The sequence below is a fragment of the Cyprinus carpio genome, chromosome B24 (assembly GCF_018340385.1).
Source record: "Cyprinus carpio isolate SPL01 chromosome B24, ASM1834038v1, whole genome shotgun sequence".
Taxonomy (NCBI): Eukaryota; Metazoa; Chordata; class Actinopteri; order Cypriniformes; family Cyprinidae; genus Cyprinus; species Cyprinus carpio.
In genome coordinates, this window is record NC_056620.1 from 20,932,666 (window position 1) to 20,959,142 (window position 26,477).

General features: G+C 34.2%; 3 protein-coding genes across 4 annotated transcripts; 1 reads left to right on the plus strand and 2 right to left on the minus strand.

Annotated features, from left to right (window-relative positions):
* Positions 1 to 934: 934 nt before the first annotated feature.
* Positions 935 to 3,245, minus strand: zgc:112496 (uncharacterized protein LOC541336 homolog). The gene is given in 7 exon segments (XM_019124495.2): positions 935 to 1,307; positions 1,381 to 1,533; positions 1,607 to 1,766; positions 1,872 to 1,921; positions 1,924 to 1,964; positions 2,870 to 3,011; positions 3,110 to 3,245. Coding segments are annotated over 6 exon segments (747 nt in total). The 5' UTR covers positions 3,010 to 3,011; positions 3,110 to 3,245; the 3' UTR covers positions 935 to 1,104.
* wdr24 (WD repeat domain 24) lies at positions 3,161 to 15,270 on the plus strand. 2 transcript variants are annotated; one of them, XM_042752493.1, is made up of 14 exons: positions 3,161 to 3,296; positions 3,955 to 4,077; positions 4,456 to 4,522; positions 4,698 to 4,808; positions 6,342 to 6,702; positions 7,780 to 7,957; positions 8,893 to 9,317; positions 10,158 to 10,423; positions 10,923 to 11,032; positions 11,127 to 11,227; positions 11,472 to 11,576; positions 11,908 to 12,245; positions 12,715 to 12,899; positions 13,976 to 15,270. In XM_042752493.1, exons 4-14 carry the CDS (start codon positions 4,704 to 4,706, stop codon positions 14,142 to 14,144), a joined length of 2,343 nt encoding a protein of 780 aa, XP_042608427.1. In that variant the 5' UTR covers positions 3,161 to 3,296; positions 3,955 to 4,077; positions 4,456 to 4,522; positions 4,698 to 4,703; the 3' UTR covers positions 14,145 to 15,270. The 2 variants fall into 2 exon arrangements, with proteins under 2 accessions (XP_042608427.1, XP_042608428.1); XM_042752494.1 differs by having other exon boundaries at positions 11,911 to 12,245.
* Positions 15,136 to 26,349, minus strand: LOC109111534 (ankyrin repeat and SAM domain-containing protein 3-like). Its single transcript, XM_042752495.1, has 16 exons — positions 26,122 to 26,349; positions 25,578 to 25,762; positions 23,524 to 23,722; positions 23,264 to 23,385; positions 22,564 to 22,645; positions 22,066 to 22,165; positions 21,847 to 21,984; positions 20,445 to 20,570; positions 20,241 to 20,353; positions 20,028 to 20,171; positions 19,817 to 19,941; positions 19,022 to 19,163; positions 17,732 to 17,933; positions 16,745 to 16,804; positions 16,570 to 16,665; positions 15,136 to 16,113 (listed from the first exon to the last, which is right to left on the minus strand). The coding sequence occupies exons 2-15, from the start codon at positions 25,754 to 25,756 to the stop codon at positions 16,583 to 16,585; spliced, it is 1,815 nt and encodes a 604-aa protein (XP_042608429.1). The 5' UTR covers positions 25,757 to 25,762; positions 26,122 to 26,349; the 3' UTR covers positions 15,136 to 16,113; positions 16,570 to 16,582.
* Positions 26,350 to 26,477: the final 128 nt, after the last annotated feature.

Here is a 26,477-nt window from a genome sequence, read left to right on the forward strand (position 1 = left end):
ATAAATTAAAGAATATGTATATATATATATATACTATATATATATATATGATATATATATATATATATATATATATATATATATAGTTTTACAAATTGGCAATACAGTAGCAGTAGTCTAAAATTTAAAATGAATCATTAAATTTGATTTATATGTATTTTGTATACATCAGCATTGGAAACGGTTGTGCTGCAAACATTTTTGTGGACACTTTTTTTTCCAGATACTTTGAAGAATAGAAAGTTCAAGGAATAGCATTTATTTGAAATCGAAATCTTTAGTAACATTATAAATGTCTTTGCTGTCACTTTTTCAATTTAATGCATCCTTGCTGAATAAAAGTATCAATTTCTTTTTTTGAAATTTAAACTTACTTAAACTACCATTTAAAAGTTTGGGTTATCACAGTTTCCACAAAAACATGAAGCAGCACAAACACTGATAATAATCAGAAATGTTTCTTGAGCATATATATATATACATATATACATACATACATATGTGCATCTATTTCCACAAAAACATGAAGCAGCACAAAAAGAGGCATACATATGTGCATCTAAAAAAAATTGAATATCGTGAAAAAGATTATTTTTTTGTAACATTTAAAAAAGTGAAACTTTCATATATTCTAGATTCATTACATGTAAAGTAAAACATTTCAAAGGTTTTTTATTACAGCTCATGAAAGTCAAAAATGCAGTATCTCAAAATATTAGAATATTTCCTAAGATCAATCAAAAAAAGGATTTGAAAAAACAGAAAAGCTCAAGTTCTTTAAAGTATGTTCATTTATGCACTCGATACTTGGTTATATATAGATATATATATATATATATATATATAGAATATATATATATATATAATATATATAATTATATAATTATTCCAAAATTATTCCAAACATTAGAAAAAACACTTTACAAATTTTACAAAGGTTATATTGCTTTATTAAAACATTAATACATGAACAATTACAAATTCAGAAAAGCAATAGTGAAGTGCATTTTGTGATCTTGGAGTAATATCTCAAAAATACATACTTTTGTGAAAGAAAGTGCTGAATATAACATTATTCAGATAATAACACAGAAGTGCTGCTCTTCAGGATCTCTCCGTCTTTTGTCTCTTCGAGGGCTCTTCATCAGCTGTCTTCCTCTTCTCTGGCTTCTGATTGGCCAGAGAAGTGTGTGTGGCATCCATCAGACGAAACTCCTGGAATAACGAGGGCTGAATCTGATTGGCCACGGCCCAGGCCCATAAACACTGCTCCACCCTGTGAGGAGTCCAGTCCCGCTGGCCGTCCGCTGAGACCAAAACATCAGGGTCAGATCCCGAGGAAGAACACTTGAAGCTGAACATGCATCTTAAATCTCTTACCTTTATTAAGCTGGGATGTTTTGTTCAGTATTTTCTGGAGGAAAAGTGCATAATGTTTGGCTGTGTACTGGACCGGCCTGAGCTCAGCGATGCTCTCCACTGCTTCATCAGCCATGAAGGCCACTTCACCCGGAGCTCCGGCCGCCAGCACGGCTGATAGAGACAGTTTAGGTGCATATTAATACAGTTACTGTATGCATGCGTGATTTGATGGGTGTGTGTGTACCTGATGCCGTCGCTGGCCCGACCCCCTTGAGTTTGCACAGCTCTGTAATCGCCGCTTGGACGTCAGGCAACAAACCAAAAGCTTTGCTGGTCGAGCTTTGAACCGCCTCCTCGCTGTTTGAGCCAATCAGCTGCTGCAAACGAGGCCTGAACTTTCCTTTCTGTTAGAGAGCATCCATCATGCAACCAGTGAGCCACTCGCATATTTCTGGCATCATGGTTCTAGTTAATAACGTAGGGTGTGAATCTATTTCTGTTGTGCTTACAGTCAGTTTCCACTCCATGATCTTGACGAGCTCAGCGTGTGTGAGGGACACTTAGATCGCGCTGAGATCGCTGCCGGCAGCTCCTCCTGAAACCTGACAGATTTACTACATCTACAACTGTATTCTATTCTGATGCAAAAAACAACAATGAACATAAAATGTGTTTGTGAGAACTCAAATATATACATATTTTTTCGTGTTCATGTGATTTTTAAAAATGTTTTTATTTATATAATTCATGCTTTAATAATAGTAAAATGTCTATAGTTTTTGTTTTTAAATTTGAGTCATTAATGATCATTGATATATAAATTAATATTAAATTCTATTCTGATCACAAATCAGTAATAATCATAAAAACACATAAATGTGGCTCATATCAAATAAAGGAAAAGCTAGTGAAAGTGCATTTAAGGTTTTATCACTTTGCAAGTTTATGGTTAATTATGATGTGTAGGCGAAAATATAAATTAAAAGGATGCAATTAATACATTAATTTTAAACGTATATAATTTAACATTATTTAAAAATATTTTTTATTTTATTAATACATTTTAGTATTTATATTTGTAATGTACGATTATAAATACATTTAATTTGTATCATTTATTTTAAATGTATATATTTTAGCATTTATATTTATGACTATAATTTTAGTATTTATATTATTTTATATTTACATTGTTATTCATATTCAATCCTATACTGATGTAGATACAACAACGAACACAGAAACACATATTATGTATTAATTTGAAGAGAATTTGAATATTTTTGAAGTTGTTTACATATCAATAGACACAATGCTACTAAAGCTGCATGTAAAGTTGTGTTAAACTGCATGTTAATGGCTCATTTTGATGAGTAGATAAATATTAATTAACATTACTACAATATTTTTTTTAACATTTGATTTATAATTTAATAAAACAACATGCTACAAATGCTGCAATGAACATAAAAATTGATTTTAGGTGTGTGCTTGTAAGAACTCAAACCATCTGTCCAGTTGCAAGAGTTTTCCTGACGTCTTGCCCTTCACAGCTGCCCTGGCTTCTACTACAGTCCAGTATTTCCCATGAACTGCTCTCCACACAGCTGGAGCTTCACAGCTGTACAGGCTCTCATTCACAGACATGACTGACACACACACACAGAGAGAGAGAGATAATGCAAACACAGAGTTCTTAACATTAACAAACAAATATAGCAAGCGACATCACATCATATTATCATACCGGGATGTGTTATGACAGATATTCTTTTGTGTGAAGTTTTAAAGGCGTTGTGAACAGATTGTGTTGCTCTCCACTCCTGCAGCCTGACTGAAGCAGCGCGCCATGCGACCGGAGGTGACGTCAGCCGCGAACGTAAACAATGATTCTACATCCGCTTCTCGTGAACGGACACATTTGTTTTTAAAGGGTAAGTTCTTCGCGGTTATTTCAGCGATATCTAAACTCATATCACAGTTGAACATTCATGTCCGAAGGCTGTATTACTGTCTCGTGCTGCGTGAGTTATTACTGCTGTTTTTAATCAAGCCCACGCATATTTACTACATATAATAGTCCATGCGTAATAAGATAAAGCTGTGATATCAGTGTGTTGCACAGTGTATTAATTCTTATAATCTCGATTCGCAAAACACCAGTTGCCCAGTTTGCTTGAATTGTTCAAATCCCTTTTATAAAATCATTACATTGAATTGATATTTCTGTGCATTATAATAACGAAGCACTGCGCGGTTTTCCTAATATTAATGAGAAGTTACAGTATTTATGAACTGATATTGCAGTGAAATTACTGGCTGACCGCATTCAGCAGCAGATCACATATTTACACAACATGCACTGTACTAATAAATATGATAATAGCATCAGCAATCAAATCTGTTGTGTCTATATTGTATCTGTTTGTCTATCTATAAACAAAATAATATATATACTTTTACATTTCACTTATTTTTTATTTTATTATTATTATTATTTTTTTTTTCCTTCTGATATCACTTTAACATGTAATTATTTTTTTGCTGACATGTTTTCTGCTGTTCTCTTGCTGCCTTGTTTCTGTTCTGCAGGTCGGTGTGTAATTCCGTGTAAAGATGTTATCCACGATCGCGTGAAGGTGTGCGTGACGTCACGCACCGACTGACACGCGAGGTGACATTTTTAGCTCGAGCTGTGAGCGACAAACACAGACGGTGAGATGAAAGGAAAAAAAATAAAACCCTGATTTGTGTGTTGCATTGAATTAAACAGTAGCATTAAATAGCATTACATTGCATTAAATATCATTAAATTGCATTAAATTGAATTAACCGGTAGCATTTTTTTTTAAATTCCCTTAGATGTTAGTGCTTTTAACACAATAAACTGCTTGGAAAAACATCAAATTATCTACTTATACATATATGATCTATAATGAATATATATATATATATATATATATATATATATATATAGAATATATATATATATATATATATATATATGTTTTTTTTTTATTTTATTTATTTATTTATTTTTAATAATAAACACAATGAAATGTGTTTACTGTCTCTGGTTTCATTTTCTCAAAGGTTTTGGTGTGGAGTGGGTGAATGAGCAAGAGAAAGGTTATTTGAGAACGGGCTTTGGACACAAAGCGTAAGTGTGAACCTCTCACTTTATTGCTGTATGTTTTGACTTTAATTGCTGGAGATATAAATGCACCTCCACCATGAGATGTTCATTCATGTAGATGAGTCTGTCCTCCACCTGCAGGCCAGAGAAGGAACTGGTTTAGCTATATCTCTTGTCTCTCTGTCTCTTGATTTCGCAGCTTGAGATGGAGAAGATGACCAGGGTCAGCGGCACTGTCAGTGGCTGTACCATGTTTTGTCACCTGGATGCACCTGCCAACGCCATCAGTGTGTGTCGGGATGCTACGCAGGTGAAAATCAGAGAGAAATTATATCCACAACATAAGCCAAAGTGCCCAATTAGATATTTCTACTCAAATCTGTTTTGTGATGGTTCACACAACCAAAATATATAATATAATATAAAATGATTACAATAACTTTAACATTTATATAATTTATAATAAAGCAGTATTTAAATGTATATAATTTATAATTTATTCATTATTAAATTATTTATATGTAGTATTACTATTAATTAATTATTATGTAATATTTTAAATGTAAACATTTTAGTTATTTACGTTTGTAATTTATATTAAATTAATATTTGAATTAATGTTAGTATTTAATCTGTTAATGACTAATATCAATTATTAATCATTTAATTAATTGTCAATAATTAATATTCACCATTTTAAATATTTTAATGTGTAAAATTTATTAATTTATGATTATTTATATTGTTTATAATGTGTATAATTTAATTGTATATGATGTAATAATTTATATACACAAGTTATGTGATTGTTAATATGTAAATGATAATAAATTGGTCAGATACTAATATCAATGAATAATAATTCAAACTCAGTAATAAATATTAATATTCAAAATATTATTTTTGGGTAATGTCATTAGAGACGGTTAACTTGTCATTGATCACAGCATGTTTCAGGTGATGGTTGCCATGCAAAAAAAATTAAATATTTTAATTTCAGCAATTTGTCATTAAGTTCATTAAGTTTTCAAAGATCTATTATTATTCATATTTATTACTATAAATTAATTAATTTTAAATATATATATATACTTCAGTGATTTATTTGTAATTTATATGATTATTAATATGTAAATAAATATTAAATCTGCCAATGACTAATATTAATTATTAATAAATAATTTATTGTCAATAATAAATATTCACATTCAAAATACTAGTTAATTTGTGATTGATCACAAGGGTGATCAGGTGGTGTTTGCTGGGAAAATTTTAATATTCACAAAATATTTATATGCATTTATATTGTTTTGGTAATTAAATGAATTAAATTGAATCAATCAAATATTTATTAGTGCTGTCAAACGATTAATCACAATTAATCACATCCAAAATAAAAGTTTTTGTTTGCATAATACGTGTGTGTTCTGTGCATATTTATTATGTATATATAAATACACACACATACAGTATATATTTAGAAAATATTTTTATGTATTTACATGTCTAAATTTATATTCATATAATTTCTGTTATAAATAATATATTTTGTATATAAAATTCTGAAATATATGCATGCATGTGTGTATATTTATATAGAAATAATAAATATACACAGCACACACACATATATTGTGCAAACAAAACTTTTATTTTGGATGCAATTATTCGCGATAAATCGTTTGACAGCACTATTATTTATATTTATTATTAATTTAGCTATTGTTTCAGTATGTATATATTTTAGTGTTTATTTGTCATTTAAATGATTAATAGTTTGTAAATGAATATTCAGTCTGTCATTAGATACAGTTAACTTGTGTTTGATCGCCACATGTTTCAGGTGGTGGTTGCCGGGCGGAATATTTTCAAGATTTACGGTCTGGAGGAGGACGGGTTCGTGGAGCGGCTGAACCTGCGTGTGGGACGCAAACCCTCGCTGAACTTCAGCTGTGCGGACGTCATGTGGCATCAGATGGAGGAGAACCTGCTGGCCACCGCCGCCACTAACGGAGCCGTGGTGATGTGGAATCTGGCGCGGCCCTGCCGTAACAAACAAGAGCAGCTGTTCACCGAACACAAGCGCACAGTCAACAAAGTCTGCTTTCACCCCACTGAGGTCAACATGCTGCTGTCCGGCTCTCAGGACGGATTCATGAAGTGTTTTGACCTGCGCAAGAAGGAGAGCGTCAGCACCTTTTCTGGTAGATGAGCGTCTCTGCCTTTATTACAGCATCTGCACACGTGACCCGTGCTGACAAAATGAGTGTGAATGCACACGATCTAACTTTGAGCTACAGGCAAAAGAAGTGAATTTGAGGTTTTCACTAAAATGAGTTCACGAAGCCCTCTTCTAGTGATCTCAATGCTCCAAATACTAATTAAACATTTAAACATCTTTATTTGTACGCTTTCTTCTGGACGACTGCTGCTGCTTCTCATCACAAGTTGTAGGTCTGTTGTTTCAAAGAGCAGCGTTCCAGCTTCGAGAATATTCATACTGAATTCTCCAAACCAGTGAAATATGTTTTTCAAACCCATGCTGATGAAAACATAATGCATGTGCATAATCTCCCTGTAAAGTTCATTATTGCGAAATATGTCTAGGCGAGATTCACACAAACATAATCTGTTATCTTACATGAACGTTTAGTTAAAATCTGATGTGTAACATTATATCAGATCCATGCATTACAGTAGATCTAATCAAACATTAAAAGAATAGAGGAATCACTCGCTGCTCTTGTTTAACTACTGGTTATTTTTGTATCTTTGTTTTTTTTTTTTTATAACAAAGATAAAATAAAAAAATTGCTATATTGTGATTAATAATATAGTAATTATTAAGAAAAGAAATGGAAGAAAATATGCAACGTTTCTTGGTGATTTTTTCTTTGGAAAACTTTCACTCGATTTTTCTCAAAATCATCTCTGCTGACTCTATCGCCTTCAAACGGCTAAAGTGCAGTCTTTTTTTGTCCCATTCTAACAAGTCATATATCATCATCAATAAAAAGAACTCTTTTTTTTTGTAATGGTTTAAAGTGTATAAATAAATCATAAAAAAAAAAAAAAAAAAACTCATTTTTGACAATTTGCTCATTCTGACTTATTTTGCCAGCAGGGGTCACGTGTCAAAAATAGAATTCTGTCATGAGTTGCACATTATACAGCCACGAAACATCATCCAAGCAGCTGTTTTCAATGAGAAGCGCATCTGGAGCATTTCAGACACTACACAGAGACTGTACACCAGGTGAACACCAGTCTGTGTTTTGCAGGTCAGTCTGAGAGCGTGAGAGATGTGCAGTTCAGTATTAAGGATTATTTCACGTTTGCGGCCTCGTTTGAGAATGGAAACGTGCAGCTGTGGGACATTCGCAGACCCGACCGATACGAGAGGATGTTCACGGCGCACACCGGACCCGTCTTCTGCTGTGACTGGCACCCTGAGGACAGGTGTGCGCACGCTCAGTTCCACTTGTAGCTCAACAAAATATTTATTACACATAAACATTTAGGATACAACGGCATAACAAATTATGGAACATAAAAGAAGATATTCGAGAAACATCTCAGTATTGTATGTTCATACAATAAAAGTCACTTCATTCACAAAAGAAAGGTTTGAAACGACATGAGGGTGAGTAAATAATGACAGAATTTAAGCTGTTTTGGTAACGTAAGATGACGTACAGGTCTTTGGGCGGGGCCTGTGCATTAACTGTGTTAAAATGTTTAATTGCGTTATTTTTTGTAACTAATTAATCAAGTTAACACATTAAACTGACAGCCCTAAATATAATATAATATATGAGCTCAGAATATAACAATTACTATAGAATTATTACTGTTAACCTCAGTTATTATTATAACTACTATTATTATTGTTGTTATAGTAAAATTCAATTTAAAATTCTAAACTTACACTTAAAGTAAACATTAAATTGAAAAAGGAAAATAAAATGAGGGAAATAATAATAATAATAAAATTGTTTTATTATTACAAATACAAATTTTAAAAATGTTTTATTATTATTAATATTTATTCATTAATATAAATTATATTATAAAAAAATTGAAACTAGTGACTTATGAAACATACAAAGTGAACATTTTAAAAAAGATAAAATGAGATCATAATAATAATTAAAATAACAAATATATAACAAAATAATAACAATTGTAAAATTCGTAATAATAACAATAAAAAAAGAAGGAAGAATAAAAAACAATAATAGTCAAATTCTAAATAATTTATTCAAAACTTCTACTTAATAAATGCTCAAAAGCTAACTTTTTTTTTGGATCTTTTATTAGTTGGTAAATGTTAGACATTTTTCATCCACTTGATGCTCTGTGTTGTGTATATAGCGCTTGTCTCTGTCTTGTAGGGGTTGGCTCGCCACAGGTGGACGGGACAAGATGGTGAAAGTCTGGGACATGTCGACCAACCGCGTGAAGGAGATCTACTGCGTTCAGACCATAGCGTCGGTGGCCCGGGTGAAGTGGCGTCCGGAGCGCAGATATCACCTGGCCACCTGCTCCATGATGGTGGACCACAACATCTACGTGTGGGACGTCCGCCGGCCGTTCATCCCCTTCGCGACCTTCGAGGAGCACAAAGACGTGACCACGGGAATCGTGTGGCGGCACCAGCACGACCCCTACTTCCTGCTGTCGGGGTCCAAGGACAGTACGCTGTACCAGCACATGTTTAAAGACGCCAGCAGACCCGTCGACCGCGCCAATCCTGAGGGACTCTGCTTCGGGCTGTTTGGAGACCTGGCGTTTGCTGCTAAAGAGAGTCTGATGAGCGGTGAGTGACACGGGTGAACTGCAGCAAACCCTCCTGTGGTGCTGAAAAACTGGGTACAGATATTGTGTTGTGGGTCAAACTGAACCACATTGATTTCCATGCAGCTCGCCAAAAATTGACACTATTAAAAACACTAAAGATGCATGTATAAAGATGCATGAATAAAAAAAATGTAAAAAGGTAATTGCAAGTTTTTATCTTGTAATTCTGACTTTTTTTTCCTCACAATTGTGACTTTTTCTCAGAGTTGTGAGATATTAACTCGTAATTGCATGTTATAAAGTCAGATTCACCAGATATAAACTTTTGAGAACATATCAATCTTTTTCCCTCCCCTCAGAATTTGACTTTTTAACTCGCAATTGCAAGTTTTAATCTCACAATTTTGAGAAAAAAGTCACAATTGTGAGTTTATCACACACAGTACTGACTTTGTCAACTCGCAACTGCAAGTTTATAGCATGCAATTCTGAGAAAACAGTCCAAATTGTGAGATAAAAAGTTGCAATTACCTTTTTAATTTTTTATTCAGTGGCAGAAATGGGCTTTCATAGAAAACCTCTAGTTTGTTAGAGACTAAAAAATATAAAATGTCAGAAATGTAATAATTCCCATCTATTTTATTGTGTTAGGGTGCGATTTGACCAACATATTTTAGCATTCAAAATTAGCTGCACAGATACAAGATATTTTTTGTTATTTATTAATTTATTGTACTTCCTCTGCCTTTTTTATAACTTTTTCTCAAACCCTTGTAAGTGTGTAATTATTATTAGTTTCTCATGCTTTTTTTGGTGTTAGTAATACATTGTATTAACAGAACGTTGTATTTCTTTATAGCTCCCCAGTCTGTAGGCGACGTGGGGCGTAAAACCTACCCGGGCGGCGATCGGCGGTACCCCATCTTCTTCTTCAAGAAGCCGGATGTGACGGAGCAGTTTGCGCAGGTGTCGAGCGCGCTCAGTGTGTTTGAGAGTGAAGCGGGCAGCAGTGTGGGGATGGACTGGTTCATCAACACCGCGCAGAGTTACCTGCTGAGCGGGAAGCCCTTCGCCGAACTCTGTGAGCATAATGCTCAAGTCGCCAAGAGACTCAACAGACCGCAGGTACGGATGGATTTTGATGGGGGTTGTTTGTTTTTTAACCGTTTTTGTCAGCTGAAAGTCCCCCCTGAGATTTTAAGTTAATATCTCAATGATTTTAGACCACATTTGCATGTTCATGATTCTCTGTTATTGATTATCTTTCAAAAAAAAAAAAAAAAAACTTGAATAAAAATAAATAAATTAAATTAATTAAATAAAATTAATTAATTGAAAAAAAAATATTTTTGATATGTAAGTTAACTAAATAAAATAAATAAATATTTTAAAAAGTAAAAAATTAATTAAAACATTTTGCAATAAATAAATAAAAATTGATATAGTGCATAAGGCCATTATAAAATGATCTAATATAGGCTTCCATGTTTATTTTTTTAACTGAATATATATTTTTATGATTAATACTGAAAGATTAGCTTATCATTAATTCACAAATCCCCTGCAGTTTCCTTACAAACCCTGTTTTAGAGAAGTTTTTATGTTATGTTTTTGTACTCTACAGGAATCGACCACATGGACAATGCTGCGAATCATGTTTTCAGAGCCGGCTAATCCGTCCTTGTCATCCAATCACAATCTGAATAAATCAGGAAACCTCCCACTCGTCAACAGGTACTGACATTACCACATCTGATTTTTCATTTCCGAATCCTAACTCTAATATCGTTCATCGCTGCTTATCTTTTACCTGCTTCCTGCACTGCAGCTTCAGTATGAAGGAGATGAGCGCTGCTCTCAATGAGAGAAACAAAGAGAACAGACAAGACAACCTCCACAGCCTGGAGACCAACCTCAACAACAATGACGGTGAGAAGCAGATGTATAAACACACAGCACATCCTGATGAGAGACCAATAAAAGAGAAATGTGACATGCCAAGATACAATCAGCTAGATTGTGTTTACAGAGCAAACTTTGTGCTGGCTCTCTCAAAACGGCTGCATTCTCCAAAGAAGTGTTGCCTTCGATCACAAAACATTTACGTTTACGTTATTTTTAGCTGCCAGGAAATCCTTACAGACAGTGTATGAAGATGTGTTTCTGTGTGCAGAGAACGAGGAGACGGAGGGCAGCGAGGGTCAGGCCGAGTATCTGTTTGGAGACGCTGAACTGGACGATGATGATCTCTACAGCATGGAGCACGACAACCAGGCAGGTTGGTCAAGAAGCACCAAAATATCAATATTGAGACGTGCTTTTGGACTGACTAATATTTAATGTCATGAGACAAAAGGTTATTATCAGGACGAACTCTTAAGGACTTGTTTTATCAGATGGAATCTTATATAAGAAGGATCTTTTATAGAATTTTATGTACAAAAATTATGTACTGTATTTCAATTTTTGTATTTTGTATTGTTTTTCTAATGTATAATCTTTGTTTGCCATGAAATAGTCTGATGTGGCAATATCAAGTGAACACATCCAAGCATATCCCACAGGTGTATAGGTGTAAAAAGTGAAATGAAAGACTGTGGTCTCTCCAGCAGAGGAGCCCGAGTACCTGCTTCCTCAGGAGGCCTTCCCTCTACGGCACGAAATCATGGACCATCCCTCGGCCCCGGAGCCGGTGCAGGAGAAGCCAGAGTCGCCCCATGTCAGCGGGAGCGAAGCCGAGAGCACGTGTCTGACTCCCATGGAGTCCTTCAGCCTCATTTCCGTCTCGCAGCTGCTGTTCTCGCCTCACCTGCCGCCCAAGTTCTTCTGCCCCATCGTGAAGGAGATGCTGTGCTACTACGCCGAGCAGGGCGACGTGCAGATGGCCGTATCCGTGCTGATCGTACTGGGCGACCGCATCCGTAAAGAGATCGACGAGCTCACACAGGTGAGGAAACCCGCCTGCCTTTGACAGGAAGTGTAGCTTTCTTCATGTGGGCTGTAACTGAAAGCACCCCCATACCCTCAAACAGGGCACAGTCATTTTTAGTAGTGTCCGAAACAATAGTGGACGTTCTCGAGTGCACTCATTCAATCCCACAATGCACCGCAAAAATGAGTGTTCAACCGATGTACCCTCAACGGCTAGAGATAACCCATAATGCACATAATGAGAGTTCCTGCGTGTTGCCAGTAGATGGCGCGCACAGCTGAATCTTCCATTCATTCAGCGCATATTACACCGTAATACAACACAGGTACAGATTCATTGTAAACTGACTATTACATCGTTTAACTAGGGTTTATACATAATTTCCATGATAAATCCTTTTATTTTCCTACTGGAGCTGCCAATTTCAAGTGATTATTAAACAGCAGGCAAACTATGCAAAAATCGGTGTGTGTTTGTGTTTCAGGAGCACTGGTACATGTCCTACATCGACCTCCTGCAGCGCTTCGAGCTGTGGAACGTCAGCAACGAGGTGATCAAACTGAGCACGTGCGGCGCCATCATGTGTCTGAATCAAACCTCCACCACCTTACACATCAACTGCAGCAACTGCAAGCGACCAATGAGCAACAAGGGCTGGATCTGTGACAGGTACGACCTCCAATCCCTGACTTTTATCTGTTTTTTTCCCTTGTCAAGTCAAAAATCAACTAAGCTGTGAGTTTCAGTCCTTTATCTAATGTGTTTAAACTGTTTAAAGCTCATTTAAAGGTGTATTTGTTTTCTCTTTTAATATGGAGATGTTTGGAACATACATGCTGTTATAAACAACTAAAATGAATATATTTACATTATTAAATTAAAGTTGAAATTATAATCTATTACAAATGTATTATAATTTATTTTATATATATATATATACACACACACACACACACACACACACACACACACACACATACAATTTGGGTCCAAGAAATAAAATGAATATATTTCATTTTCAATTTTAATTATAAATAAATATATTTATTATTATAAAATTGTATAATAAATGTAATAGATTTATCATGAATGAATTATAATTTATGTACTATTATATCATGTTAATGAATTTAATTTAATTTATTATAAATTAAAATATTATCATTTGGAAAAATTGCTAAAATTTTAGAGAACATTATACAATTTGGGTCCTCTTTATAAATAAATAAAATTAATATATTTAGTTTTTATACATTAAATTAAAAATATTATTAATTGGAAAAAATCACTAACATTTTTAGAGAATTTTACACTACTTGGGTCCACTTTAGAAGTAAATAAAATATTTTTTATTATATATGTATTTCTATAAATAATTATTATTTATTATAATTTACTATTATATGACTTAATTCATTTGACTGATTAAATTATCAATTGCCAAGATTTTAGAGAATTTCACACACTTTAGGCCCACTTTATAAATAAATTAAATGAATATATTTAATTTTAAATTATAATGATAAATATTTTAAGTGTAATATTTAAAATAAAAAAGTAAAAAATATATATTATTATTATAATTGACATATATATATATTTATTGATATATATATAGGTGCATCTAAAAAAATGTGAATATTGTGAAAAAGTTTAAATAAATTAAAATCTTATAATTTGAAAAACTGTGAAATATATTAATTGATTGATTGAGTATTTTGTGTATGTATTTGAACTCTTCCTAGGTGCCACCAGTGTGCGAGTGTGTGTGCAGTGTGTCATCACGTGGTCAAAGGCTTGTTTGTGTGGTGTCAGGGCTGCAGTCACGGAGGACACCTGGAGCATGTGATGGAGTGGCTGAAACAGTCCAAACACTGTCCAGCCGGCTGCGGACACCTGTGTGAATACACCTGACACACACACACACACACACACACACACACTCGACTCTCTCTAGCAGAGGAGCGATCAGGCTGCTACTTATGAGGAAAAATATGTAGAATTAATGATTAGATGATAATCAAACACAAAGGGACCTGAACACAATCATATGTGTGTTAAAAACAATCAGCCAACTCTTTTTTTAGTTTCTGAAGATTTTGTTTTATAAATACAGTCTAATGTACATAAGAGCTGCACCTGCTTTGGGAATGTGATTCATTCACCTTGAAAATATTCTTGAGAACTGTGTAAATGCAGAAACACTGGTGTTTGCAAATAAAGCCAGTCTTTACTAATCATCTCTGTGGTTTTGAAGACACAAAAACATATTAAAAGCTACTTTTTCGAGGGCAGAATTTGTTCTGAATGTAAGTCTATTATATAAAACAATAATGATGATTTTGTGTTGTTGTTTTTTTAGTTACATAATATTAAACCAAGTGTCATTTTCCAGTATTATAAAAAGATAAATGCAAGCATTTTCAAAAGGTTTGACAAAAGGTTTGAAATGCTAGTACCAAAAGATCAGTTGATCATTGATGTGATTCTCTGCACCTGTGTGAACTTGATGAGAACTGACTGAAAAATCACCAAAACACCAGCTGAACAAAACTCATCGCTGAAGTTCTGACATCTTTTGGTAGATGCCATTTATTTCCATATTTTGCTGGTTCATAGAGTATGTAATGAATCACGGATGTTTTAAAATGTGTGTCAAGGGTCTAACATTAAATACTTTTGGAGCCACAAGACTATTTAATGTCTCTGCCTTTTTACGCCTCAGGTAAGTGTCTTCTCTGTATTCTTCCAAAAGTTTTTTTTCCTTAAAAATATAGTTGTAACATCATTCTGATGGTACATGTACTTATAAGTTGAATGGCTTCTGTTTATTTATATCCCGTGCTCCCCTCAAACATCTGTTTTATTTCAGTTAGTTTTGTGAGAGGGTGAGAAATTCCACACATTTGCTTTAAATGCTTTATTTACAGACTTCATTCTTGTACCTTTATGTGACATAATAACAATAAAGACTTTGTTTTCATAATTGACAGACAAGCTGATTAGCATAAAAAATCTTTTAAAATTGATAGAGTAAAAACAACAAAAACTAACATTTAAAAATAATAAACTGACAGTAGCTCCAACAATATGACATAAACCTGGACATGAAATGGGACTTAATCATAAAACACCTGCAGGATTAAGTTATATGTAATAATTTTTTTTTTAATCTAAATATGTTAAAAATGGTCTAATTTGTTACTGAATATCTTGAATTGTCAAGTAGAAGTTGCAATAATAATAACTTTTTTTTTGCATATATGCTCAGCTTTGGTCATACTGTATTTCTTACAGTCATACTGATAAAGCTATTTGAATGAACTGAACTGAATATGGCAGTTTGCATAACAGCAGTTTTGACAAATGAATGAGTGTATTTGTAACATACACAGTATTTATGAAAAGATGATTAGACTAACAGTTGAGAGTAGAGATCTCCAAGGCTAGACTTATGCAAAAAACTGCTTCATTATTCAGGCTTTAAATAGGCTTATTTTAAATCTAATCTAATGAGAGGTTTGATTCGTTGTACAACAATAAACAGTATTTGTGCTTGCAGTTTCCACACATGTAGTTCTGTGTGCACTGAATTCCTGACAGGAAGTTCAAATCCTCTGGCTCCGCCCTGTCTGACACAGCTCTGTCTGTGATTGGTCAGTTCTCATGATGAATGTACAGTAACTGGAGCACAGGCGAGAGATGCTCTTCGCCCGCTTGTCATTTTTGGCCGCCTGCCGCTGTCTTGGTCCTCGTTCAGCTCGTCATCTCCATCTGAGCTCATGTGTTACTGGAGCGGCGCGGCTCATCTCTCTGGCCCGCTTCTGCGGCCGTCTGTGTGTTCAGGGTGGTTTTTCACCCTCCGTCAATAAAAGCGAGTGTCCTGCAAGGAGAAACACATCAGTTAGACAGTCATTCAGATAGAAATCTTGCAAAATTCAAGTTTCAAACATTTTATTGTAACACACACACACTACTTTTCAAACATTTGGGGTTGTAAGATTTTTTTTTAAATGTTTTAAAGAAGTCTCTTCCACTCACCAAGTCTGCATTTATTTGATCAAAAATACACTAAAAATAGTAATATTGTGAAATATTTTTAAAATTTAAAATAACAGTTTTCTATTGTAATATATTTTAAAATGTAATTTATTCCTGTGATGCGCAGCTGTATTTTCAGCATCATTACTCCAGTCTTCAGTGTCACATGATCTTCAGAAATCATTCTAATATGCTGATTTGCTGCTCAAGAAACATTTCTGATTATTATCAATGTTGAAAATTCATATTTTTGTGGAAACCGTGATTTTTGATTTCATATAAATGATGTTTAACCAACCCATCCACAGCTGTTAGGATTCTTCCCAGTTCTGTGAGCGTTTCTCTGAAGCGCTGAGATGCTGGAGACTGTGAAGGATTTCCTTCAGACCGTCAGCTGGACAGAGAAACACGATATGAATTCACACGTCCACGTGACGGAAACATTATACATGCACAGAAACAAGAAGTCTTACTGAGCTCCGCCATATGAGACTCCATCTTAGACAGCAGCTGAGAGCACATCAAGCCGTCACCTACCACAGACAGACACCAATACAGCTGAGGTCATTCAACTCTCAACAGAAAAACTGATTTATACTGTTAATGACATACATCTTTCAAGATGGTCCAAACATAAGATGCATTTAGCAAGTGATAATATTGTGCTTCTGTGGTTTGCTGGTAATTTTTTGTCTTGTGCACTTTTTTTTTTTTTTGGCAAGCAAAACAGCAATTATTATTTTTTAATATTTTTTGATTCTCAATATAATTAATATGATTTTTTTAATACATAAAAAAAAAGTTTTCATACTGCAGAAATAAAAGTAAAATAGTGTCAAATAGTCAAATAGTGATAAATAAAATGGTGAATAAATTGTATAAATTAAAAAAAATTCATGAAATAAAAATTAAATACATTAATGAAATTAAAATAATACTGTTAAATAGTGATTAAGTAGTGATCATGATAAAAATGTAAAAGAAAAGGATAATAAAATAAAAACAATTTTATTAAAACAACATTTTAATAAATAATGCTAATTTTAATTAAATGTAATTTTAATAAAAAAAAAATTTAATTGCATTTTTGAGTGCACACTAAAGACACAGACACAAAACGTTCATACTGTAGTAACTACAAGTTGGTGGGACTTCCACTACATTTTTTTTTGTTCTTTTGAAGAAAGTTTGCCAGTGCAAAACATGCTTAGGGTGCTGGAGAGTTGATGTATGGTTGCTAAGCTGTTCTGATTGGTTGCTAGGTGGTTGTTAGGGTCTTCTGGGTGGTTCCTAGGCAACCTGACAGTAGGAGTGTTTTCTTAAAACACATTAAAAGACACTTTTAATGATGCTGGTTATACAGCATTATTCACAATGAATTCTGGGAATTAATCATTGAATTCCCTTTTTCTGATTTTTTGCATTTTCTGCAAATAAAAGCATTGTCAGGTTCAGCACACCTCGAGCATCCTCCTGCGTGAGAGTGCTGCGTAGAGCGTGTAGTTTCCCACACAGTGTCTGAATGCGTTTGCTGTTCTCCTGCAGCTCCGCCTGAACGCTCTTCCAAGCCATCTTCTCCTCCATCAGACATCCCTCCATCACGGCACGCAGCTCCTTCTCCTGGGTCACCTGACCCTGCAGAGACTCCACCTCCACACAACGCTACACACACACAGAAAATCTTAAAGTTGCAGTTTGTAATATTGACAGCTAGTGGTTGAAATAAGTACTGCGGTCCGAATTCGAAATTTCGGAGAGAGTTGTTTCTCCACCCCTCCTCCTCAGACTCAGAGCTCACACGGGTTGCCAGATTTAGCACACAGAACAGGAACGAGTTAAATTGACAATGGAAGGCAACAAGCCTTACACTGTAAGCTGGTGAGTTGATGTATCTGCGTTTTATTCTCTGGTCATAGAGCTTTTTAAATGGATGCCAGGGTTTTTTAGGTGGGGCAGAATCTGTGACCTCTGACCCAGTTCATTTGCTGGCTTCCATGGCTGGAATACAGTGTTTTCAAACAACTGGCAACCCATGCTGTTGAAATTCTATTGGCTGAAACAAAAACAGACATTCCGACACGGAACGCATATTTCTAAGTAGAATAACTGGCTGTAGCTAGTATTGTTTTTGGAGAAACAAGTATGCAAATGGAGCATGTTTCCTAAATATCTGCAAAGGTATCATCTCTTTATGCTTTATTACCGTCAAAAAATTACATATAACTCCTTTAAGAGAACCACACAATAACTACAGCAAACTTGCAGTTATGATGTGGTGAATTTATGACAATGTTGTTGCCAGAACAGTGTTGTTTTTACAACATCAGTTTTATGCATAGCAACCCTTGAGCTCAGCTTATTTTGATGGACTGATTTTATAGCATGTTGTTCATTTTATTGTGACCTATTACACAACCAAATGGATGTAAAGTCCAGTAATGCTCTGAGACTTTATACATTTACATGCAAAAAGGTAAAACCTGGTTATAGAGCAAAAACTCTTCCTGTTAACTTTTAAAAATGTAAAAACATTTAAAACATTATTTTGTGAAATAGGTCAGTCTTGTCTCTCTGCGTGCATTCTTTTTAGATTTGGTGTTGGTGTTACAGTTCACACTTAATCACAAACTAGGTGCCGATTACATGGCAGTTCTCTTCCCTGACATTAGCTACAGTTCTACAATCCTCCTCACATGCAAATGAGCTTTATGAGGTGAAGATGGTGTGAATGGAAGTCATGCAGTCAGCACCTTATGAAGCTGAATGGCCATTTCCTGCATCTCGGCTTCCAGTTGGTCCGCATATGCCTGCTCTAACGCATCACTGGGTGGCCGTGCATTACTGTGCCAGCGGGCTATTGCTGATGTCATCTTCCTCTTAGGACCAAACAGGCTATAAAGTGAAAAGCACAAATATTTAAAAAAAAAAAAAAAAAAAAATTCAAATAAAGTGATAATATTGTCAAAATAAAATAAAAGCACAACTATTAAAATAAAAATAAAATAAATTTTAATGAATAAATAAAACAATTTAAATAAAGTGATAAAATTGTAAAAAAAAAAAAAAAAAAAAAATTGTATAAATAACAATACAATATAATGCATAAAATAGAGTTAATGTTATTAAATTAATACATTTTTATAAATAATAAAATTACAATTTAAAGTGAAAATTAAAAAAATAAAAACACTGTATAAATTTAATGCAATAAATAGATGAAAATTATATTTATAAAAAATTAAAAATTACGACTGAACAGTGAAATGCAATAAATAATTAATAATGAAATAAAAAATATATATTTACAAAAAAAATAAAAATAACTGAACAGTGAAATACTGTATAAATAAAATAAAATTAATGACAAAAATTTGTGATAAAATGTTAATAAATGTAATTGTAATAAAATATAAACACTTCATTTAATTAAAATATTTTTATATCTTCAACTATTTTTTACATTTTAAGAAAACACAAAATAATAAATTACTTTTTAATAAAGTGATAAATTTTAAAAAATTAAATAAAATAGCACAAAGACTCACGTGATGCCAACTTCCTTGAGGTCGTTCTCAGTAAGCGTGAGGAAGATCCTCAGGTCGATGTCTTGCTCCTCCAGCAGGGGAAGGTACTTACTGAACCCGATCTGCTCAAGGAACCCTGCGAGATCCTGCAGCACGTTTACATACTCTTTACTGGTGCATGTTAACTCTCATACACACGCACATGCACTGAAGTGACTAGAAGAACACACACCTTGGGTCCAGTGTATGAAGGAGGCGGTCCAGAGGAAGACGGAGCCTGGCGGTAACCGCTGCTGCTGTTACCGGGACTCCTGCCTTTGGAGTGCTGGAGTTTGCTGGATCGACGTGGACAACTCCTCTTTGCTTGATCAGAGTCCTGCAAACATGATGAGACATTGAGAGAACAGTCTGCTGTGAGCTGCAGGTGATGCATGATGATTCGGACCTCGTTGCTCTCCAGCGACGCCTCCCTGCTGAGTCCGAGGAGATTAGACAGACCCTCGCTGCTGCTGCTGCTGCTCCTCATGGTGGGCATGTCGTTATCAAAGAACAGCTCATCTGGATGCAGAATGAGACAGAATCACACTGTATCACATGTTTTTAGCAGATTCATTGCTAAGAATGATCGACATCCTGCTGAACTTCTCACCTCTACTGCTGTTGCTCTGGCCGTCGAGCTCATTGATGGGGGAAGTGACATCACGATTGCAGATTCCTTCGCTCTGATCGCCAACGTCCCGAAACGTCACATATCCAGGTGGAGTCACAGGAACCTCTGCAATGACAGAACACATTATATAGATTCAACCTCCCTCTCCACTATTTTTTTTTATATTTAATTTAAAATAAATGTGAATATACTTATAAAATAATTTCAACATTTACCATTTAATAAAATAACTATTTTATTAAGTATTTTTATTTTATTGAATTAAAATGTACTTTTTTTAATATTTAACTTTAAATAAATATAAATATATTTATTAAATACTTTATTTAAAATTTCATAAAATAACATTTCATTAAATATTTTTAATGCAGCGAAAAAACACTTTTCTTTGTCTGTATATAAATTCAACATCCCTTTCCACTATTTTATTCTATTCTATTTTATAAAAGTTTTTTTTTTATATTTAAATTAAAATAAATGTGAATTAACTTTTAAAATAATTTCAGCATATTTACAATTTAATCAAATAACTATTTCATTACGTATTTTATTTTATAAAAATGTACTTTAACTTTAAAATTAACTTTAAATAAATGTAAATATATTTATTAAATACTTAAAATGTATTTAAAATTACATAAAATAACATTTCATTAAATATTTTTAATGCAGCGAAAAAACACTTTTCTATTTACACTCAACATCCATTGCCACTATTTTATTCTATTTTATGTTAGTAAAATATATTTTTCTTTTTATATTTAACTTAAAATAAATGTGAATATGCTAATAAAATAATTTCAAAATATTTACAATTTAATAAAATATCAATAAAATTTATTTAAATACACTTTTCTTTGTCTTTATATCGATTCAACATCCCTTTCCTATTTTATTTCATTAAAATGTACTTTGTTTTTTTTTATATTTAACTTCAAATAAATGTGATATATTTATAAAATACTATAATATTTAAAATTAAATTAAATAACTATTTCATTAAATATGTTTAATGCAATTAAAGAACATAATTCTTTGTCACTAAATATATATACACCAGTCAACATAAAGAAAGAGAGAAATATATAATGTAACAAAATTTCTACTTCAAATAAATAAATGGTTTTTACAAAAATATGAAGCAGAGCTGTCTTCAACATTAATAATAATAATCAGAAATGTTTCTTGAGCAGCAAAGCAGCATATTAGAATGATTTCTGAAGATCATGTGACACTGAAGACTGGAGTAATGATGCTGAAAATTCAGCTTTACATCACAGGAATAAGTTACATTTCAAAATATATATTGAAATAGAAAATGGTCATTTATATATATATATATATATATATATATATAGCATATAGTGTATAGTGCGAGTACCGTGTTTGGAGCCGACTCTGAAGCGAGCGATAGCTTGAGGGCCGTCGTGAATGCTGGGTCCTCTGGTTCTGCTGCGAGCCGATCGGACTCTAGGAGTCGCACTCTCTTCTTCAGACGAGCTCAGCTCATCATACAGAGCTACAGAGACAGAGCAGCTGGGGTTATTTTCAGCATTCATGACACAGAAGGTCAATTACAAAAGCTAACTGCATGACTGACATGATTTGGCGATGAGGCTGGCGATTTTAGTGTGTCCGTACATCATAGCCAGAGCTCTCGCCGTTTCTCCCTTCATGTTCCTCTCCTCCGTTCGTACGCCCTGAACCATACAGAACCCAAAAATACAGAAAACAGAAAACACACAAGCCTTTTTTTACATTAGGAGTGTAAATAGCTGCTCTGACTACAACTCAGTTCTGATTATGCTGTAAATGACACTAGGTTAAACTTTAGTCGCTATAGCTATATTTATATATAGCTGTACAGGTATTTTTAAAACTAAGCTTTAAGTGAGTTTAACTAGAGAGTCAGTTTATACCAAGAAGTAGTTTTGGATTAGGTTTGAATTTTATTTTCAATACCTAATGTTAATGAATTTATTATTAGTTTTCATAATGGATGCATTGAATTGTCATTGATGCAAATCCATAATTATTCTACATATAATTAGATTTTAAATTTAAAGTAAGTCACATTTCAGAGTAAGGTCACACTTGCATGGTTGAGCAGGAACTGAACGATGATTTCATGGCCGGACGCAGCAGCTTCCATGAGAGGTGTGAATCCTGACAGCGGCTCTCTGTGAGGGCAAAGGTCACAGATTTAACATGTTTACAAGCTGTTTAAGCAAGATTATGCCCCGAATGAAACACTAGCATTTATTGCATGCAAAGTAGTAAATACAGACAGTATTGTTAATGTATAATCTGTGATGTTGCTGTCACATAAGAGGCGGAGAGTTATCATCTTGGAAATAAAAAGATTAAAAGTTATCATTCTGAATCCAATTCTGTGTAAGCGTGCCTAAAGCTGTCAGCAAATTTATGATCCAAAAATACAAGAATACAAGAATTTGGTGATATCTCTTTTAATTTAGTCGCAATAACGAAACTGGAATTTATGTAATCTATTCCTTTGTTTGAAATAATGGCTAGTGAAAATCCAGCTTTGCATTACAGGAATAAATGATATTTTAAAATGTATTCAAATAGTTCTGTTAAACTGAAATAATATTTCACAACATCACTGTGATTACTGTACTTTTAAAATGTATCAATGCAGCCTTGATGAACATAAAAACATTTGCAAAATCCTAATTATTCCAAACTGTTGACTGCTAATGTACAGAGTCTGTTTGTGTTAGGAAGGTGAGTTCAAAAACATAGGTTTTGTATAAATGAATGCACATGTAACTCACTTGATATTTGCATCGGCGTGATGCTCTAATAAGAATTTGACCATCTGCTGATGTCCAGTAGCTGTGCTGTGCAGCAGAGCCGTCCACCCGCGCACATCCTTACATTCAAGCTGCGCTCCTTGCTAGTGTACAGAGAGAGAGGTTTCATTCAGTATTGTATAGCGAGTGCTGGCTTTTTTGCAATCTTGTAATTGTCACGGAAATCAACTGTACAATCTAACTAACATCTCGCTGATAAGAGCTGTTCGTGTAAACCTGACCTGCAGGAGGAAGTAGGCAATGCTCTCGTTTCCGCAGCTGGCGGCGAGCATCAGGGGTGTGAGTCCTTTAGACGTGGTGGCGTTGACACTGACGCCCGTCTCCAGCAGCAGGTTAGCGATGTTATCGTGACCAATATATGCAGCGTACATCAGAGGAGTCCAGCCGCCGATGTTCTTCCCATCCAAATCCACATCTCCTCTGAATAACGATTCATCAGAAACATACACAAGTCTTTGAGTTGCTGTTATTGCTTATGGTTCATAAATGAAATAGATGTCTGTCTGTCTGTCTGTCTATCCTTCTGTCTATCTATCTCTCCAATTATCTATCATCCATCCATCTATTCATCTCTCTCTCTATATATATATATATCGATCATCCATCTCTCTCTCTCTCTCTCTCTCTCTCTCTCAATTTCAATTTAGGTGAGCTCTATTGGCATGACAAAAACTACATTTGTATTGCCAAAGCAGCTGCAGCTGGGCTGTTTACAAATAGTGCACATATGTATTAGTGTATGTAAGTGTATAAGTTAGAAATAAAAAAAGATAAAGTATTAGATTTACAGAGGCAAAATATCCATCTAAATAATATAATAGAGTAACATGGCATAACATAATCTACATGTGCTGCAAACATCAGATCAGGGCAGACTGAGTGTTTTCTCTTCTACAGTGACAGACAGACACATACTGATGACACACATCTCTCTCTCTCTCTAAATATATATATTTATCCATCCAATCATCCATCCATCTCTCATCCATCCATTTCACTCTTTCTCTCTCTTTCTCTCTCTATACATATATATATATATATATATATATATATATATATATATATATATCATCTGTCTCTGTCTCTCTCTGTCTTTCTATATATACACTAGTCAACATTTGAAGTGGATCAAAACCTTTCATCAAAGTTGTCCTAAAACCTAAAACCAAATCTCTCTCTCTATCTATCAACTTTGATTAACTTTTTTTGATCCCCTTCAAATGTTGATTACTGTACATCTATCTATCTATCTATCTATCTATCTATCTATCTATCTATCTATCTATCTATCTATCTATCTATCTTTTTATCTATCATACAGCCATTCATCCATCATCTATCTATCTATCTATCTATCATCTATCTATCTATCTATCCGTTTATCTATCATCCAGCCATTCATCTCTCTCTCCATCTATCTATCTCTCTCTCTCCATCTATCTCTCTATCCATCTATCGCTCTATCTATCTCTATCTTTCTATTTATCTATCATCTAGCCATTCATCTATCTATCTATCTATCTATCTATCTATCTATCTATCTATCTATCTATCTATCTATCTATCTATCTATCTCTCCATTTATCTATCATCTAGCCATTCATCTATCTATCTATCTATCTATCTATCTATCTATCTATCTATCTATCTATCTATCTATCTATCTATCATCCAGCCATTCATCTCTCTTTCTATCTATTTATATCTCCATTTATCTATCATCTAGCCATTCATCTATCTATCTATCTATCTATCTATCTATCTATCTATCTATCTATCTATCTATCTATCTATCTATCTATCTATCTATCTCTCCATTTATCTATCATCTAGCCATTCATCTATCTATCTATCTATCTATCTATCTATCTATCTATCTATCATCCAGCCATTCATCTCTCTCTCTCTCTCTCTCTATCTATTTATCTCTCCATTTATCTATCATCTAGCCATTCATCCATCTATCTATCTATCTATCTATCTATCTATCTATCTATCTCTCCATTTATCTATCATCCAGCCATTCATCTCTCTCTCTCTCTATCTCTCCATTTATCTATCATCCAGCCATTCATCTCTCTCTCTCTCTATCTCTCCATTTATCTATCATCCAGCCATTCATCTCTCTCTCTCTATCTCTCTATCTATAAACAGAGTCTCTAGTTTAGGTATATTTTATAGTTTAGGTATATAGCTCAGGCACACTGAACTTAAACCTGCAAAAGCAGTTAGATGGAGGCATGCACAGAATGAGCAGCAGATTCTTCCATCTGACCTGCGGATGCACTCGGCCACTACATCATACTGTCCGATGGAGCAGGCGGTGTGGAGGTCCAGCGGCACGTTCAGCTCCTCCGGGCCGATCAGAGCGTCTCCTCCGTCCGCCAGCCACACGGACAGACTCGCGCTCAACTGATCCGACTCACCGCTCGCCTCGTCGCTCAGCTCGGACATCCTCCTCTGGAAATGAGGCTGGATATTTAATATTTACAGTTCTGTGCAATAATAGTAACTAAAACATAAGTATATCAAAATAAAACAATTTATTTGATCCCTCTCAAAATAACCAGTTTATTCAGTTATTCGTGCTCCGTTATCTGCTATCAGGACTATTATCCTTAAGTTAGTTCAGCTCGGATATAAATTTTATCTGATACTCTTATTCATATGTTTATAACATAGTTATGATGCTGAAATGTTATAGTTACAAAAGTTATAACTAAACTCTTGGAAAGACAGCCTTTTAAAACAACCGTTCATGCCATAAACGCAGAACTCGGCAACCTAATAAAGCACCCGACAAATAAAAGCGTACAAACCTTGAAATAAATACAACTTTCCAAACTGCTAAATCAATGTTTTGTTCAGAAATTGCAACAGCAGCGGCAACTCAAAGGAAGTTTCGTGTTCCAGCCGGGGCGTGTTGTTAAATGTGTTGTAGGGAGTTGTAGTCTTTTGCCTGCTTCTGATAATACAGTTTAAACGGCCAGTGCACAATATAAGACTGCATATCCCATGAGCCACTGCGTCAGCACTCATAGCTTACGTGCCTGGCGACATCAAACAGCAACACGTTTGTTGATAAACTGCAAAAGAATGATACACACAATAAAATATCTAAAAAATAAAAGGCTTGTTTTCACTGAGAGCATTGATTTGAGGTGAAATAATCCCC